The 19,784-nt window shown below is 41.3% G+C and overlaps 1 protein-coding gene across 10 annotated transcripts in view; it reads right to left on the reverse strand.

Annotated features, from left to right (window-relative positions):
* Positions 1 to 7,165: 7,165 nt before the first annotated feature.
* The window catches only part of LOC106577864 (H(+)/Cl(-) exchange transporter 3), a 53,395-nt gene continuing 40,776 nt past the window's right edge, over positions 7,166 to 19,784 (reverse strand). For 7 of the 10 annotated variants that reach the window (XM_014156271.2, XM_014156276.2, XM_045701432.1 and 4 more), the window contains 3 exons: positions 14,826 to 15,042; positions 11,095 to 11,170; positions 7,166 to 8,591 (listed from right to left, as the gene is read on the reverse strand). In XM_014156271.2, coding sequence (XP_014011746.2) covers positions 8,412 to 8,591; positions 11,095 to 11,170; positions 14,826 to 15,042 — 473 coding nt within the window. In that variant the 3' untranslated portion in view covers positions 7,166 to 8,411. Of the gene's footprint in view, positions 8,592 to 9,960; positions 10,235 to 11,094; positions 11,171 to 14,825; positions 15,043 to 19,784 lie in introns of those variants that run through there. The other 3 variants (XM_014156274.2, XM_014156278.2, XM_045701434.1) reach the window with 2 other exon arrangements.

Consider the following 19,784-nt stretch of genomic DNA (forward strand, 5'->3'; position numbering starts at 1 on the left):
TAGGGCCAAATAACATTCTAGTTTGCTCTTTTTTTGTAAATTCTTTCCAATGTGTCAAGTAATTATCTTTTTGTTTTCTCATGATTTGGTTGGGTCTAAATGTGTTACTGTCCTGGGGGCTCTGTGGGGTCTGTTTGTTTGAACTAGAGGTCGACCGACTAATCGGAATGGCCGATTTAATTAGGGCAGATTAAGTTTTCATAACAATCGGAAATCTGTATTTTTGGATGCCAATTTGGCCGAATTATTATTTTTATTTTTTTCATTTATTTTTTTTGTAAAAAAAAATTGGGACTTATTTAACTAGGCAAGTCAGTTAAGAACACATTCTTTTTTTCAATAATGGCCTAGGAACGGTGGGTTAACTGCCTTGTTCAGGGGCAGAACGACAGATTTTTACCTTGTCAGCTTGGGGATTCAATCTTGCAACCTTACGGTTAACTAGTCCAACGCTCTAACCACCTGCTTTACATTGCACTCCACGAGGAGCCTGCCTGTTACGCGAATGCAGTAAGAAGCCAAGGTAAGTTGCTAGCTAGCATTAAACTTATCTTATAAAAAACAATCAATCAATCATAATCACTAGTTAACTACACATGGTTGATGATATTACTAGTTTATCTAGCCTGTCCTGTGTTGCATATAATCGCTTAGGTACACATTGCTCCACCATAAACATCAATGCCTTTCTTAAAATCAATACACAAGTGTATATATTTTTAAACCTGCATATTTAGTTAATATTGCCTGCTAACATGAATTTCTTTAAACTAGGGAAAATGTGTCACTTCTCTTGCAACAGAGTCAGGGTATATGCAGCAGTTTGGGCCGCCTGGCTCGTTGCGAAGACTATTTCTTCCTAACAAAGACAGCCGACTTCGCCAAACGGGGGATGATTTAACAAAAGCGCATTTGTGAAAAAAGCACAATCGTTGCACGACTGTACCTAACCATAAACATCAATGCCTTTCTTAAAATCAATACACAGAAGTATATATTTTTAAACCTGCATATTTAGCTAAAAGAAATCCAGGTTAGCAGGCAATATTAACCAAATTGTGTCATTTTGCGTTCATTGCACGCAGAGTCAGGGTATATGCAACAGTTTGGGCCGCCTGGCTCGTTGCGAACTAATTTGCCAGAATTCTACGTAATTATGACATACCATTGAAGGTTGTGCAACATAACAGGAATATTTAGACCTAGGGATGCTACCCGTTAGATAAAATATGGAACGGTTCCGTATTTCACTGACAGGAAAAACGTTTTGTTTTCGAGATGATAGTTTCCGGATTCGACCATATTAATGACCTAAGGCTCGTATTTCTGTGTGTTATTATGTTATAATTAAGTCTATGATTTGATAGAGCAGTCTGACTGAGCGGTGGTAGGCACCAGCAGGCTCGTAAGCATTCATTCATACAGCACTTTCGTGCGTTTGCCAGCGGCCCTTCGCAATGCATTGCGCTGTTTATGACTTCAAGCCTGTCAACTCCCAAGATTAGGCTGGTGTAACCGATGTGAAATGGCTAACTAGTTAGCGGGTGCGCGCTAATAGTGTTTCAAACGTCACTCGCTCTGAGACTTGGAGTAGTTGTTCCCCTTGCTCTGCATGGGTAACGCTGCTTCGAGGGTGGCTGTTGTCGATGTGTTCCTGGTTTGAGCCCAGGTAGGAGCGAGGAGAGGGACGGAAGCTATACTGTTACACTGGCAATACTAAAGTGCCTATAAGAACATCCAATAGTCAAAGGTATATGAAATACAAATCGTATAGAGAGAAATAGTCCTATAATTCCTATAATAACTACAACCTAAAACTTCTTACCTGGGAATATTGAAGACTCACGTTAAAAGGAACCACCAGCTTTCATATGTTCTGAGCAAGGAACTTAAACGTTAGCTTTTTTACATGGCACATATTGCACTTTTACTTTCTTCTCCAACACTTTGTTTTTGCATTATTTAAACCAAATTGAGCATGTTTCATTTATTTGAGGCTAAATAGATTTGATGTATTATATTAAGTTGTGTTCATTCAGTATTGTTGTAATTGTCATTATTCCAAATCGGCCGATTAATCGGTATCGGTTTTTGGGTCCTCTAATAAATCGGTATCGGCGTTGAAAAATCATAATCGGTCGACATCTATTGTGAACAGAGCCCCTGGACCAGCTTGCTTAGGGGGCTCTTCTCCAGGTTCATCTCTGTGGGTGATGGCTTTGTTATGGAAGGTTTGGGAATCGCTTCCTTTTTGGTGGTTGTAGAATTTAGCGTCTCTTTTCTGGATTTGGATAATTAGTGGGTATTGGCCTAATTCTTCTGTGTGCTTTATTTGGTGTTTTAAGTTGTACACATTTTTGTAGAATTCTGCATGCAGTCTCAATTTGGTGTTTAACCCATTCAGTCAATTCTGGGTGAGCAGACCTCTGACCTCCACAACCATAAAGGGCAATGGATTCTATAATTGATTCAAGTATTTTTTAGCCTGATCCTAATTGGTATGTTGAATTTTATGTTCCTTTTGGTGGCATAGAAGGCCCTTCTTGCCTTGTCTCAGATCGTTCACAGCTTTGGAAGTTACCTGTGGTGCTGATGTTTAGGCTGAGGTATAGTTTGTGTGCTCTAGGACAACGGTGTCTAGATGGAATTTGTATTTGTGGTCCTGGTAACGGGACCTTTTTTGGAACACCATTATTTTTTGCCTTGCTGACATTTACTGTCAGGGCCCAGGCCTGACAGAATTTGTGCAGAATATCTAGGTGCTGCTGCAGGGCCTCCTTGGGTTGGTGACAGAACCCAACCTCTCTCTCTCTACGCCAGTGTTCCCCCTCTCTGTCTCTTATACACCAGTGAAAAGGGTTTAGTGTACTGCTGGGAACAGAGATGATCTGGATCTTTGTTCCTAGGTGTACTGTACCGTCAAATTAATCAGTCACTGGAAAAGCTTTTGACACATTTTAGTTGTATAGCAGAATACCGGCCTGACAGTAAGTGAGGTGTGTTCAGCCTTTTACCCCAGTACATGCTTGTTAAAATGTTTAAAACATTCGTTAAGAATCCAGTCACTTTTTTTTGCAATTCACATTTAATTAACAAAATGTTTAATCTTTACATATAGTTTAAAATGTACAATCAATGTAATCATACATACAATTCCGCCTAATGTACAACTAAACAACTACCATAAAGGAAAAACATTGATCCGTATGAAGACAACCAGTGCTAGAAGACTACCACCAGAGGGGATGATGCGCTCCTCATCACCCGACAGCAGGTCGTATACATTAGGGCAAGCAACGGAAAACGTTTGGCAATGTAAAATGGGTCCAACTAGACCCTCTCTGTATCAGTCTGTTTTTTTCTTCAGTTTGGTCCCGAACGAATATGACCTAGGACAGTCACTGCAATAGTAAGAAACTAGAGCGAAAATCATTGGCAGCGGTAGTCATGACCTGCCCTTCCCCCTTTAGGGAAGAGGGTGCCATTTGGGACAGAGTATATGAAGTGTACTTCTTTTGACCAGAGGCCTTTGGGCCCTGGTCAAAAGTAGTGCACTATATAGGGAAAAGGGTGGCATTATTGACACAAGCCTTAGCCTTCACTCAGCAGGTAAGGTGCTACTCTACGCATCGTGTCATGGAAACAAAGCAAGAGAGAAAGAGGACTCCTTTGGCTGGTGCACGCATTGTGAGGTCACTGCTTCCTGTGTGGTGGGCCACACATTAAAGGGTGAATCAGACATAAGATCCTATTTACAGTTTTTCATGAGTCTAGGTTTACACGTGGCTGGTTCAAAATGATTGCCTTTGGTGTGCTGTACGTTTCAACAACTGAAATATACACGTTTACTTTATTGAAGTTTAAAAGAGTTGGTGGCACAACTCAATATGGTACGCCGCGTTGTTGTACCTTCAATTCATGCTTTTAAGAATTAAATATGGGCTTGTGTCCCAAACGACTCCCTATCCACAAAACATTAAACACCTCTTTCCATGATCTACAATGACCAGGTGAAAGCCATGATCCCTTATTGATGACACCTGTTAAGAGAATAAAGTGTTTTAGTACTATATCTCTTGACGCAATGATGAAAATAATCATGGCCTCCAAACCCTCAAGCTGCATACTGGACCCTATTCCAACTAAACTACTGAAAGAGCTGCTTCCTGTGCTTGGCCCTCCTATGTTGAACATAATAAACGGCTCTCTATCCACCGGATGTGTACCAAGCTCACTAAAAGTGGCAGTAATAAAGCCTCTCTTGAAAAAGCTGAATCTTGATCCAGAAATTATAAAAAACTATCGGCCTATATCGAATCTTTCATTCCTCTCAAAAATTTTTGAAAAAGCTGTTGCACAGCAACTCACTGCCTTCCTGAAGACAAACAATGTATACGAAACGCTTCAGTCTGGTTTTAGACCCCATCATAGCACTGAGACTGCACTTGTGAAGGTGGTAAATGACCTTTTAATGACGTCAGACCGAGGCTCTGCATCTGTCCTCGTGCTCCTAGATCTTAGTGCCGCTTTTGATACCATCGATCACCACATTCTTTTGGAGAGATTGGAAACCCAAATTGGTCTACATGGACAAGTTCTGGCCTGGTTTAGATCTTATCTGTCGGAAAGATATCAGTTTGTCTCTGTGAATGGTTTGTCCTCTGACAAATCAATTGTAAATTTCGGTGTTCCTCAAGGTTCCGTTTTAGGACCACTATTGTTTTCACTATATATTTTACCTCTTGGGGATGTTATTCGAAAACATAATGTTAAATTTCACTGCTATGCGGACGACACACAGCTGTACATTTCAATGAAACATGGTGAAGCCCCAAAATTGCCCTCGCTAGAAGCCTGCGTTTCAGACATAAAGAAGTGGATGGCTGCAAACTTTCTACTTTTAAACTCGGACAAAACAGAGATGCTTGTTCTAGGTCCCAAGAAACAAAGAGATCTTCTGTTGAATCTGACAATTAATCTGGATGGTTGTACAGTCGTCTCAAATAAAACTGTGAAGGACCTCGGCATTACTCTGGACCCTGATCTCTCTTTTGAAGAACATATCAAGACTGTTTCAAGGACAGCTTTATTCCATCTACGTAACATTGCAAAAATCAGAAATTTTCTGTCCAAAAATGACGCAGAAAAATTAATCCATGCTTTTGTTACTTCTAGGCTGGACTACTGCAATGCTCTACTTTCCGGCTACCGGATAAAGCACTAAATAAACTTCAGTTAGTGCTAAATACGGCTGCTAGAATCCTGACTAGAACCAAAACATGTGATCATATTACTCCAGTGCTAGCCTCCCTACACTGGCTTCCTGTTAAGGCAAGGGCTGATTTCAAGGTTTTACTGCTAACCTACAAAGCATTACATGGGCTTGCTCCTACCTATCTTTCCGATTTGGTCCTGCCGTACATACCTACACGTACGCTACGGTCACAAGACGCAGGCCTCCTAATTGTCCCTAGAATTTCTAAGCAAACGGCTGGAGGTAGGGCTTTCTCCTATAGAGCTCCATTTTTATGGAATGGTCTGCCTACCAATGTGAGAGACGCAGACTCAGTCTCAACCTTTAAGTCTTTACTGAAGACTTATCTCTTCAGTAGGTCCTATGATTAAGTATAGTCTGGCCCAGGAGTGTGAAGGTGAACGGAAAGGCTGGAGCAACGAACCGCCCTTGCTGTCTCTGCCTTGCCGGTTCCCCTCTTTCCACTGGGATTTCTGCCTCTAACCCTTTTACAGGGGCTGAGTCACTGGCCTACTGGTGTTCTTCCATGCCGTCCATGGGAGGGGTGCGTCACTTGAGTGGGTTGAGTCACTGACGTGGTCTTCCTGTCTGGGTTGGCGCCCCCCCTTGGGTTGTGCCATGGCGGAGATCGTTGTGGGCTATACTCGGCCTTGTCTTAGGACGGTAAGTTGGTGGTTGGAGACATCCCTCTAGTGGTGTGGGGGCTGTGCTTTGGCAAAGTGGGTGGGGTTATATCCTGCCTGTTTGGCCCTGTCCGGGGTATCATCGGATGGGGCCACAGTGTCTTCTGATCCCTCCTGTCTCAGCCTCCAGTATTTATGCTGCAGTAGGTTGTGTCGGGGGGCTAGGGTCAGTCTGTTACATCTGGAGTATTTCTCTTGTCTTATCCGGTGTCCTGTGTGTATTTAAACATGCTCTCTCTAATTCTCTATTTTCCTCTTTCTGTCTTTCTCTCGGAGGACCTGAGCCCTAGGACCATGCCTCAGGACTACCTGGTATGATGACTCCTTGCTGTCCCCAGTCCACCTGGCCGTGCTGCTGCTCCAGTTTCAACTGTTCTGCCTGCGGCTATGGAACCCTGACCTGTTCACCGGACGTGCTTGTTGCACCCTCGACAACTACTATGATTATTATTATTTGACCATGCTGGTCATTTATGAACATTTTAACATCTTGACCATGTTCTGTTATAATATCCACCCTGCACAGCCAGAAGAGGACTGGCCACCCCTCATAGCCTGGTTCCTCTCTAGGTTTCTTCCTAGGTTTTTGGCCTTTCTAGGGAGTTTTTCCTAGGGAGTTTTTCCTAGCCACCGTGCTTCTTTCACATGCTTTGCTTGCTGTTTGGGGTTTTAGGCTGGGTTTCTGTACAGCACTTTGAGAATATCAGCTGATGTACGAAGGGCTATATAAAAATGAATTTGATTTAAATTTGTTAAATCCACTTCAAATCAGTGTAGATGAAGGGGAGGAGACAGGTTAAAGAAGGATTTTTAAGCCTTGAGACATGAATTATTTATGTATGCCATTCAGAGGGTGAATGGTCAAGACAAAAGCTTTACATGCCTTTTGAATGGCATATGGTAGTAGGGGCCAAGCGCAACGGTTTGAGTTTCCTGTGTGTATCAAGAATGGTCCACCAGCCAATGTGACACAACTGAAGCATTGGAGTCAACGTGGGCCAGCATCCCTGTGGAACGCTTTTAACACCCTGTAGAGTCCACGCCCTGACGAACTGAGGCTGTTCTGAGGGCAAAAGGGGCAGCAACTCAATATTAAGATGTTCCTAATGCGTTGTACACAGTCTATAGTGCACTACTTTAGACCAGAGCCCTATGGGCCATGTTCAAGAGTAGTGCACTATATAGGGAATAGGGTGCCATTTGTGACGCAACCATGGAATGCTGGAAGTAGATTTAAAATGGTTTATATTGGTTTAAACTGACATGCAAAGAACAATGCGTGTTGAATTGTTCTTGTTGCCGACTGGGCAGAGGAGTGTTGCAAGAAACATTTCTCACACCATGAAACAGCTTAATTAAGCAAAATCGTCAAGACACGGTTACTGTGCAGTATTCCCATCATCATCATAATTTATTTTGTTCACTTGGAAAGAAAAAAAGTGCAGTTTTCCAGTCTTGACATTGTCTCGTTACTTGATTATGTAGATAAATACTAAAAGTAGTAGCAATAGTAAAAAAAAAAAAAGTTTTCTCCAGTTAGAGCAACAGAATAACTCAACCTTTTAATATTTTCTTTTACGAACTCTGCCCACCTTCCCTGTCAGTTGCTAGGTCTCCATCCTCATGGGACATGCTCACACAGTTCTTTAGTTCAACAGGGAGTATGTAACTGATGAGTATCAGACTCTTCTGTTTTCACGTACTGAACTACAACACACATCCATACACTCAGACATGAACCAACTACTACAGTACATCCTGCTTGTATCCTTGACAACCCTCTAGCTCTCTCTCCTACTCACACATTAAAGCAAATCTCCCTTGGATCGAGGCCCAGTCTAATATCAAGACAGCGGTCGTCTTTAGGGGGGTTACTATAACAACCTGAATGGAATGTTGAGGTGCTCGTGACACACATACACAAGCACTCTTGATTGCTCTCACACACAGTTCACAGGTAAACAATTATTTCGAGGATGGACGGGGTGTGAGGGAAAGACACAGTGGGGTCGGAGCCTGGCAGGGCGTCTGGCAGACAGCCAATCGGCGTGTCTGAAGGTCCCTCCTTGCGTCCTAGAGGATCATTCTGACCTCCCACCCTGTCAGCCAGGCATCAGGCTCACAGCAATGTCTGCTAGTATAAACCAATAGGAATAGGACAAGGGTGGGGGAGCATGAAGGGTGTGTGTGCGTAGGAGGTCCAATTGGTCAAGTGTGTGCTCTTGTGTGGCATCTGTGTTTGTATGAGTGTGAGCGTGGTGTGTGTGTGTGTGTGTGTGTTAAAAGTGCGTTCTTTGGGTATATATGTCCCAGTCCGTAGTAGCTGCGACTTTGTGGCCGGAACATCCTTCAAAACAGCCATTTAATGTCCCTTTAGTCTGTCTGTCTCTTCCTTCCTGTGGCCACTAGGGCTCTGTCAGTCTGGTTAGGGACTGGGTTCCATGGGGTGTGAGGGTCGGGGGGGGGGCTGTGTGTCATAGAGCGGAGCCTCGACCCTCCAGTAGGTGCACCACCTCCTCCTCGCTCTCCTCCTCATCGTCGTGACGACCTGGGAAGGAGGTGACTAGTTGAACATGATGTTGTCTGGGTCTTGGTTGGTCAACTGGGCCATATGACGAAGGATATCTTTTTTTGTGATAATACCAAGGAGACGCCTGCAGGGGGAGAGAGATTGATAGAGAGGAGAAAGAAAATAGTTATTCACAGAGGAGCTGGCAGGGAGCACAGTCTGGTTGGTGTGGGAGAGAATTACAGGTTTTTGTTGGCTCGTGCGGTCGGTCAGTCAGTGGTGGTTTTGGCCGGGGATAAAATATAGTGGAATCAATCAACACAGAATGATAACGCACCAATAACCTAAATAATGGGCTCTGTTAGCCAACTGACAAAACTATGGAAATGTGTTTAATGTCAGAGGAAACTAATTATTTTGGGGTCTGAAGCTTAATGATCAGATGTCATAAATAAAAATGACAAAATAGTGATAGATTTTAGTCAAGGGAAGTAACGCAGCATTACTACCACACTGTATCTGTATTCTAGCCCAAGGTGATAAAGGGAACTTAGTAATACTTAGTAACCACTCAGCCGACTGTGACCGTCAATGCAGCCAGGCCAACAAAAACAAGTCCCACTGGTGGCGAGGAAGGACAGAAGGAGGAGAGGAGGGGGTGAGTAACCAGGGGAGATGGTGAGTGAGTGATTCTCGTTGGAAGCCTGAGGAGGAGATTTACTGAACACCTACAGGAAGAGCAGGTGAGATGAACACTATAGGAAGAGTAAGGCAGAACACTTCTGCCATACCGACCGACCAACCAACCCTTCACCTTGTCAGAGATACACATACTGGAACGCTCACTCAACATTTCTGGTTAATTCAAGAGCACTTGTATCTACAATACAATGTGGGTCATCGCTACAGGCGCCCTTACATGTACCCCCTTCTTCCCAGAGCCAGGTCACAATTGGTTGAAATGTAAATGAGTTCTGCTAACACAAAGTGTCAATTACGACGTTGTAAGAGTGTGCAGCTGGATAACAACTAGATGTCAACAGCACAAAATGGATTCCTAGAATTTACTTTTTGTTATGACTTGTGCTCTTGAATTCAGCTATGACGAAAGCTTGAGATTTAGTGAGACATCTGGAGACAGATGGTGAGAGGAGAGTTGAGCTGAGAGAGACAGACGGGTGAGGGCAGAGTCGAGCTGAGAGAGACAGACGGTGAGAGGAGAGCTGAGCTGAGAGAGACAGACGGTGAGAGGAGAGCTGAGAGAGACAGACGGTGAGAGGAGAGTTGAGCTGAGAGAGAGCGGTGAGAGGAGAGGCTGTCTGTCACAGCTACAGTCCAGGGTAGAGCTATAGATTCAGTACTGTAGGAAGTGGAGGGAGGTGTTAGTGCTGCAGAAACAGGAGGCATGAAACACCACACAGACTAGGAATGTTGAGGTGGGAGGTACCGGATGAGGCAGGGGGGTTGAGATCAGGTTAGAGGGGGGTGAAGGAGGGGTGGGTGGGTATGGTTTAGGATCAGGTTGGGTGTTGGAAGGGGGGGGGGGATGGGTGTGGCTTGGCTTAGTTAGTTACCACTACTGGAGGTATTAGCTACCAACACACTACTACCACTGCTCCACCACCATAGACGGAGTTTGCTCTCTCACTACAGGAGGGTGGTCTACGGCAGGGTGGAAGGGACACTAGATGCTAAATCTCCCCTCCCAGAAAAAAACATCAACCAACGGTCTGCTCGGTAAAGGCGACGCCGGAAGTGCTACGCGTTGTCGGGTCAGATGTCGTCGATCTGTTGGTCCGTCGTGACCCAATGGGGGATGGGGGGAGGGAAGAGGGAGGGGTTTAACTTATATTGTTTTGTATACATAAAGAAGCAGTAATTCATTGAAGTAAAGCTGTGTATGCATCCAATATAGCACCCTATTCCCTTTATAGCGCACTACCTTTGAAGTAGTAGTACACTATATAGGGAATAGGGTGCCATTTGGGATGTACCCTGCTTGAGCTTTTAGAGTGAAATGATGTAATAGTGTGTATGTGAAGGTTTTCTAAGTGTTCGAGTAAGACACACGCTCTAAAAACACAGGCGATGGCTACATGACTGTAGGTAATCAGTGTATTCTAGAATGATTTCTTATAGTGGATGAAACAGCCCATACTACTGATGAAGGGACTAATAGCTAGTAGGATGTTGTTGAAAGGAATGGCTGTGGAGCAATAGTAAATGATGGATATCTAACTAATCAAGGTTCAAATGACAGTTCCCATCAAAGTCCAACATTACAGGACCCATAATAACACTCATATAGAGTAGATCTTTAAAAATAAATAGCAATCTTACTAACTGTTGTCAATGACTAGTAGTGAATGAATAGGGAGATCAGTGAGTGTCACACAGTAGGTAGGTGTCCAGTGAGGAGAAAGTGGATGCACACATCCCAACCAAATCAAACCCCCTCCTCAACAACAACAAAAAACACTGTATTCATGAGTGAGTTGAAAAGACACAGTAAGATGAGTGGGTTGCTATTGGAAACGGGAACTGTCAGTAACATGCGTCGCTCCTAGGAGGGCGGGCCTAAGAGGTGGAAATGGGAGAGGGGAAGGGGTCAGTGGAATGGGAGGGGACAGGGGGCGGGGGCTAGTCACCAGGGGCTCCGTGTGTTCCTTGAGCTCCTCCAGATGCGCTAATATATTCTTCTTAGTGATGATGCCCAATACAATCCTGTACAAACACACACCTGTTACTCAGGAGACTGCCCGTCACACACACACACACACACACACACACACACACACACACACACACACACACACACACACACACACACACACACACACACACACACACACACACACACACAGAGAGAGAGAGACAGCAGCACAAAGCATAGTACACAAAAAATAACTTATATAAACAACTTAATGACATATCATAAAGTGGCAAATCATAACACAACCTACCTAACATATTCTAATAGTATTGCTAAAAAAAAAAAAAAAAATCAATTAACAAAATATTTTACTTGTCCATAAGTACACCACTTGTACTGATGGTGAGTGTGTATAAGTGCGTGTCAGTTGAATGCCAACTAATGTTATTGTTGCATATTATTCATCTTTGTGTCAGTTTCTTATCTCCCTCACTAGCTTTAAGCACCAGCTGTCAGAGCAGCTCACAGATCACTGCACCTGTACATAGCTCATCTATAATTTAGCCCAAACAACTACCTCTTCCCCTACTGTATGTATTTATTTAGCTCCCTTTTCCACTACAAATCTACCATTCCAGTGTTTTACTTGCTATATTGTATTTACTTTGCCACCATGGCCTTTTTTGCCTTTACCTCCCTTATCTCACCTCATTTGCTCACTTTGTATATAGACATTTTTCTACTGTATTATATTGACTGTATGTTTGTTTTACTCCATGTGTAACTCTGTGTTGTTGTATGTGTCGAACTGCTTTGATTTATCTTGGCCAGGTCGCAATTGTAAATGAGAACTTGTTCTCAACTTGCCTTCCTGGTTAAATAAAGGTGAAATAAATAAATTTTAAAAATAAATAAAGTTTCAACAACTTCCTCATTGATTTGTAATGGTATCTAATCTTGTGACTAGTAGACTTAAGTGTGGTAGGCAAATTACCAAGGATTCCATAAAATATGTCTGATGTTTTGGCTATTATATGTATTGATATACTGAATGATGAATTAATTAAGAACCAAACAATAGAAAAGGATAAAATGACAAAATGATTAAAAAAATGAAAAAGTATAAAAACAAAAAGGACAGCTGTTATCTGTAATCTCATTCACTCTCAGTGCTCTCCTCTCCTGACGAGGCGTCTAAACACTCATCTTTAAACATATATTTACACACTGACTGCCGGGCAGTGCTGGAAAAAGTACTCAATTGTCATACTTGAGTAAAAGTAAATGCTATACATCGAATTCCTTACATTAAGCAAACCATATGCATGATTTAAAAAACATAATAATACAAATTTTGCGGCCTGCCAGAGGCACACTCCAACTCATCATTTACAAAAGCAATATGTGGTTAGTGAGTCCACCAGATCAGAGGCATTAGAGATGACAAGTCGTTATATTGATGGTGCGAGAATTGGACCATATCGCTGTCCTGCATTCGAAATGTAATGAGTATTTTTGGGGTGTCAGGGAAAATGTATGGGAGTAAAAATATACATATTCTCTTTACAGGGTTCAAACACATTTTGACAGATGGAATTTCATGACTTCTCCATGACTTTTAACCAAATTTCCATGACCAACCGTTGGCGGCTTTCCATGTATGTAGAAAGAAATGTATGCGTAATGTGCTATTGACACTGGGAGGCTGCTCTCTGATCCCATGTACCATCTCCTGTCGTTGTGCAAGGCACAAAGTAGAATAGCTGTTAGGAAACGGTATAAAACACATGTGGTCAACCCTCAGTCTGGAGAGATACTGGGTGTGCAGGCTTTTGATCAAGCCCTGCTCAAACACATCAGAGCCAGTTTATCAAGGTCCGGTTGAGCAACTCATTTCTAAAATGTGGTTTGTTAGAAGGGCACCGGAATAAAATCCTGCCCACCCATTAGCTCTCCTGGAGGATGGTTGACCACCCTTGATGTATAACATTGCAACCAAATACATTTCATGCCTTCTGAAATAATTCACTAATTTAACATATCAAAGATCAAATGGCTATGGTAGGCTACAAATCGTTTTATTCAGCTGAACCAAGCCCACAGATTTTCTTCAGGAAATGTACCTTTAATTTAGTAATTTATCTTAGAAGTGTTTACTTTGCAGGCTGACTGGCATGTATTGAGTTGCAATGTCCCATACATTGGATGCCCAAATCAACTGGAAGTATCTACAAAACAAGTTTTGAAGCCACATAATCCAAAAGAAAGGCTACATCTAACCTTTTTTCCTAAAATTACTGTTCGCGATTCACAAATTATTTTTGATTCACATTTGATATTTTGATTCACCTTCAATTCATTGCATTGAACCGACTCACAACTAATACAATAGCGAAGGGAATCGTTCGTTTTTTGTATGTGCCATTTAAATGAATCAACTTTGTATGGCCTTACTCGCAAGCAGTAGCGGTGCGCGGTTAAATCACTGTTGATTTTTATTTGATTGATAAAATATTTAAAAACTGTGCCTAAATAAATGACATCAACAGAATTTATTAAATACATTTCTATCATTTTCCAAAACTTTAAGGCCTCGAAAACACTATTTTAAAATTCCATAACTTTTCCAGTATTTTCATGACGTACGAACCCTGTCTTTTGGAATTGAGTGTAGTAGAAGTTCTCCAAAATATAAAATAGTATAAAGTACAGATACCCCAAAAAACGACTTCAGTATTTTTACTTAGTTACAACGCACAGAGCAAGGGTTTATCCAATGATCCTTTAATTCCTATTTTAACCACCAGGTGTCTCTGAAGTGTCATATTCAACCAGTGAGCTCATCCACAGTAATTGACGATGACCACCAACTTCTAAACACATCACAAGTCTCTCAAATATTTTTTTTCCAGAGGAAACTGGATAAAACTATTCAACTATTTGTTAAGCGGTATCAGTTGTTGTATTGGTTAGCATAGCGCAGCTAGCATTTAGCTGAGAAGCTATGCAGCGTACAGATTACACAGTTTATAACCCCAGGGTTTCCAGTCCCAGTGTCCATGCATCACTCTATCCCTTACAAAAAAAAGATTGCAGTTTTGAAACTAGAGTAAAAGTGAAGTAACTGCAGTCAACTGTGGTATTTTGGACAGAGTAATTGTAGAATAACTGCAGTGTACTGCACTGTAACTGCAGTCACACTGCAAAATTACTGCAGTAAAAAAAAAAAAAAAGATTTCAGACGCAGTATTTGCAGCACAAAACACAATACTTCACTCTAACTGCAATCTTTTTCCGTAAGGATGTGAGGGGATGCTACTACATCCCAATATCCACACTAGCATACCACTTAGAATAGATTACATCCAATACACTGCTTCATTCTAAGTAGTACTGTGTACACTGGAACAGAACTTGAGTGTGTGTGCTGGGTTTGTGCTGGGGGAACTTGGTCTGTTGCCTGTTGAGGTGTTTGTTAGTTCAAGTTGAGGTTAGGAGGACTGAGGAAGACTCTTTCCCTCCAGTGTTCCTTCCTTCTCTTCCTCCTCTTCTTTCACCCCCACCTTACCAAAACACATTCCCCCATTTTGAGGCTGTGATTCCCTCCCCATCCTTGTGATCCAAGATCGCTTTTAAAATCGCCTCTTCCCCTCTCTCCCCCCCCTGCCCTCTTCACATGCCACCCTATCCCTTTCCCCCCTCTCCCCCCAGCCCCTTTCCTCTCACCCGTTGTGTGTCACCAGACACTGGCGGAGGCCCAGCTTGCGGAAGATGTCCACCACTATCTCCATGGGCGTGTGGTCAGTGACGGTGAAGGGGCTCATGTCCAAGATGGAGCGCAGCTTGAGGGGCCGCGGGCTGTCGGCGGGCAGGGTGGGGGCGTGCTGCGTGAAGTAGACCCGCGAGGTCAGCAGGATACCCTCCTGCTTTCGCCGTGCGTTTTCTGTGAAAAGGAGGAGGGAGAAAGATTAGCGTCTAAGGAGTGCCAGACGGGCGAGGTTTGCACTTTTGAGACGATTCCATTGGTTCCATCGCGCTAGCCAGGCAAGCTAAGTCAAGTGCAGCTAAAGTATAAAAAATAAAACACTATTTGAAGTTTTGAACCCAGGTCTGAGCATCCCCCCACAACCTTCTTATTTATTGAATATTCGAAACATACAATATCCTTGCAGTGAAGCCACTCAACATCTACACCATACCAGTCATCCAACAGATTCCCATTCAGAGCGACACACAGAAGCAGCCAGGGTCAATGCCCTGCTCAATGGCACGTTGACCGATCTACCACCAGGCCAAAAAACGTGAACCCGAACCCTCCAAGACCCCCCCCACAGTTCCCCAATAGCTGTCCCTGAACCATTCAAGACCCCCAAGAACCCCCCAATGCTCCAACAACCAAGAGAATGAACTAAAGAGAAAAAAGGAAAAGACAGAAGAAAACAGCAAACAACAATGCACATTTTTTTATTTAATATATATTTTTTAAAGGACATCAAGGACATCTGAAATCATAACAGCAATGCCAACTGTATATGTTGGTGTGCATGTCTGGCACTATTACATGTATGTGTGTGTGTGTTGTATGCGTTTATTTGAATGAGAGTGTATATATGCATGTGTACAAACACCTGCATGGCATCAGCCTCAGGCAAACCGGCATTAGTTGTAAAAAAAACTGCCCCTCAGTGTCATTCAAACGTACTATTTATTAAGTTTTATTTTGACTTTATTTTTTACTTTAACCATCATTCTATCTCCCACACAGCAACTCCCCTCCCACTTGTCTCCAATTCCACATCCCAACCCTCCGCGCATCCCACCTATCTATGCTGGCCACCCTCTTCGGATTTCTATGCAACATATATATATATATATATATATCTTTCAATTATGCTGTGATGTTTAACGTACAATTTCAATCCATCTAATCGAATATAATCCACAGATTGCGAGTTGAAGATAAATACTTTTACTAAGATAATTAGTAACTGACTGACCTGGTCTCTCCAGATCTCCTAACAGTAATATTTCTAGGGTCAATTTAAGATCAATGTTATGCATTTTCAGCCATTCCTGAACCTGAGACAGGCTACCTGAGGGCAATACCAAAATAAATGGTCTATTGATTCTGTATCCTCACAACAAAATCTGCAGAGCTTTGATGATTTTATGCCCCAATTATTCAACTTTTTTTTATTTTTTAAAAAGCACGAAGTCTTGAATCTTGCGTTGTTTTCTATATCAACTCATACACCCTGTACCATGGAATCGGTACATCAAAAATCTCTTCCCAACTATTTTGCAATCTGTATGGCACAGTTGTCAACATCCTGGTCCTCAAATGAAACTGGTATACTTTCCTATTTATGCTATTTTTTTTATTCCTCTGCCAGTTTTGATCATTTTTATTGGGCAGACAGACCAGTTCCCTGCCTCCTCCTGCTGCCACCTGCCTGCTCCATTTTTGGGGTAATGCTGTAATCAATTGGTTGTACTCTTGGATTGAGCAGATCTTTCCATACAATTCTGAACTCCATGAAGGACATAAATTATATTGGAATGGTAGAGTTAAGAACAAAATACCCTTTTCAAACATCTTTCCCATAAATACAGGTATTTTATCAACCAGCACATTTGAGTTCAGCCATAATATTTGTTCCATCTTTTCAGGGTAATTGAAATTGTAGCCAGCTCTGCAATGCTTGTTTGAAAAAGAGAGATACTTTTTTCAAAGTATCATTTTCAATTAATCAAAAATAAGACATGGCAATCTGCACAAAGGCAAAAAAAAAAAAATGGATGAGCTTTTCTTAGTAATCTACTTGAGAACCATTTAGGGTTCAAATAAATCTTTTGAATGAGTGAAGCTTTTAGAGAGAGGTTTATTGCTTTTATATTTAATAATCTCAACCCACCCAATTCATATTCATTATATGGATAGGCACGTTTTATTTTGTCTGGTTTAGCGTCCCAGATAAAGCAAATATTTTTTGCTAATATGATTTGAAAAATGAATCATCAGGAGTATGCAGCGCCATAAGTAAGTGAGTAAAATGAGATATGACTAAGGAGTTAAATCAGGGCATTTTTTTCCATAAATAGAAAGGTATTTAACTCTCCATGGTTGCAGGATCTTGTCTATTTTTATAAGTTTTCTATTGAAATTCATTGTGGAGAGCTTATTTATATCTTTTGTGATATGAATATCGAATATGTTTACTTCACCATCAGCCCATTTTATAGGTAAACTGCAGGATAATGTAAAAGCTGTATTTTTTTAAGGATCCAATACGTAATATTGTACACTTTTCATAATTAACTTTTCTGTGCTCTCTGGACTAGATCTTCAATGAGACATTGCAGGGATCTAGCTTGCGGACTTAATATAAAACTTGAGTCATCGGCATACATGGACACCTTTGTTTTTAAGCCTTGGATTTCTAATCTTATAATTTTATTACTGGATCTGATTTGAATAGCTAGCATTTCGATGGCCATAATGAATAGAGATGGTGACAGAGGACACACTTGTTTAACTCCTCTTGACAATTCAAAACTCTCTGAGAAGTAGCCATTATTTACTATTTTACACCTGGGGTTGCCATACGTTACTTTTACCCATTTTATAAGAGAATTGCCAAAATTGAAAAAGATCCAGGCATTTATAAATAAAACCCAGTTACTTTATCAAATGCCTTTTCAAAATCCGCTATAAAAATACCATTCTGGCTTCTTATATGTTTCATGATATTCTATTACTTCTAGTAGTTGTTGTATATTATCTCCAATGTATCATCCATGTAAAAAAAAACTGTCTGATCAGGATGGACAATACCTGGTAAAACCCTTTTAATTCTGAGTGCTATGCATTTTGCAAGTATTTTTGCATCACAACATTGAAGTGTAAGCGGCCTCCAGTATTTTAGATATAAAGACCCAGTCTATTTGCAATCTGGGTCTTGTTTTAATAATAGAGAAATCAGACCTTCCTGCTGAGTACCTGACAGACTACAATTTCTATTGGAGTAGTTAAAACAATCTAACAATGGAGCTTTTAGTATATCAAAAAATACTTGATATACCTCTACCGGTATGCCATCAAGCCCTGGGGTTTACCAGACAAAGGATTTAATAGCATCAAAAAGTTCTTCCACTGTAATTTGGCCTTCACACTGATCTATCTGTACATTTGTTAATTTTCAATTTTGTATATTATTTGGAATGAATTACTTATAATAATCTTCATTAAGTGGGAAAGGATGAGACGGAAAAGAGAACATCTGCCTAAAATAATTAGCTTCCTCTTTAAAAATATAATTTGGAGAATCATAGATGACTCTGTCTTCAGTAACGAGTTTCTACAAATTCCTTTTGTTAGCGTTCCTGTATTGGAGATTCAGGAAGAATTTTGTGCATTCTTCTCCATTTTCCATCCAGTTTGCTTTATTTTTGTAATAGATTACATTAGATTGTTCTTGAATAAGTTCCTCAAGTTCTTTTTGTTTTTCCTTTAACTTATTTTGTATCTCTGTAGTATCGTTTTTATTGCTATCTACCTGTACTATTAGTTCATGAATTTCCCTTGTTAGTCTTATCTCTTTAGCCAGAAACTGCTTTTTTATTATTGATGAATATTGAATTAAATGATCCATGAAGGTACATTTAAAAGGTATCCCAAACAATAAGGGGATTTGCTGAACCTACATTATACGGGAAAAATTCAGTTATAAATTATTTTGTCTTAGTTAAAAATACAGTTGAAGTCGGAAGTTTACATACACTTAGGTTGGAGTCATTAAAACTCGTTTTTCAACCACTCCACAAATTTCTTGTTAACAAACTATAGTTTTGGCAAGTCGGTTAGGACATCTACTTTGTGCATGACAAATAATTTTTCCAACAATTGTTTCCAGACAGATTATTTCACTTTTACCTCACTGTATCATAATTCCAGTGGGTCAGAAGTTTACATACACTAAGTTGACTGTGCCTTTAAACAGCTTGGAAAACTCCAGAAATGATGTCATAGATTTAGATGCTTCTGATAGGCTAATTGACATCATTTGAGTCAATTGGAGGTGTACCAAATGGATATATTTCAAGGCCTACCTTCAAATTCAGTGCCTCTTTGCTTGACATCATGGGAAAATAAAAAGAAATCAGCCAAGACCTCAGGAAACAAATTGTTGACCTCCACAAGTCTGGTTCATCCTTGGGAGCAATTTTGAAACGCCTGAAGGTACCACGTTCATATGTACAAAGAGTACGCCAGTATAAACACCATGGGACCACGCAGCCATGATACCGCTCAGGAAGGTGATGTGTTCTGTCTTGATGAATGTACTTTGGTGCGAAAAGTGCAAATCAATCCCAGAACAACAGCAAAGGACCTTGTGAAGATGCTGGAGGAAACAGGTATAAAAGTATCTACATCCACAGTAAAACGAGTCCTATATCGACATAACCTGAAAGCCCGCTCAGCAAGGAAGAAGCCACTGCTCCAAAACCGCCATAAAAAAGCCAGACTATGGTTTGCAACTGCACATGGGGACAAAGATCATACTTGTTGGAGAAATGTCCTCTGGTCGGATGAAGCAAAAATAGAACTGTTTGGCCATAAAGACCATCCTTATGTTCGGAGGAAAAAGGGGGACACTTGCAAGCTGAAGAACACCATCCCAACCG

Source organism: Salmo salar, chromosome ssa18 (assembly GCF_905237065.1).
Source record: "Salmo salar chromosome ssa18, Ssal_v3.1, whole genome shotgun sequence".
Lineage (NCBI taxonomy): Eukaryota > Metazoa > Chordata > Actinopteri > Salmoniformes > Salmonidae > Salmo > Salmo salar.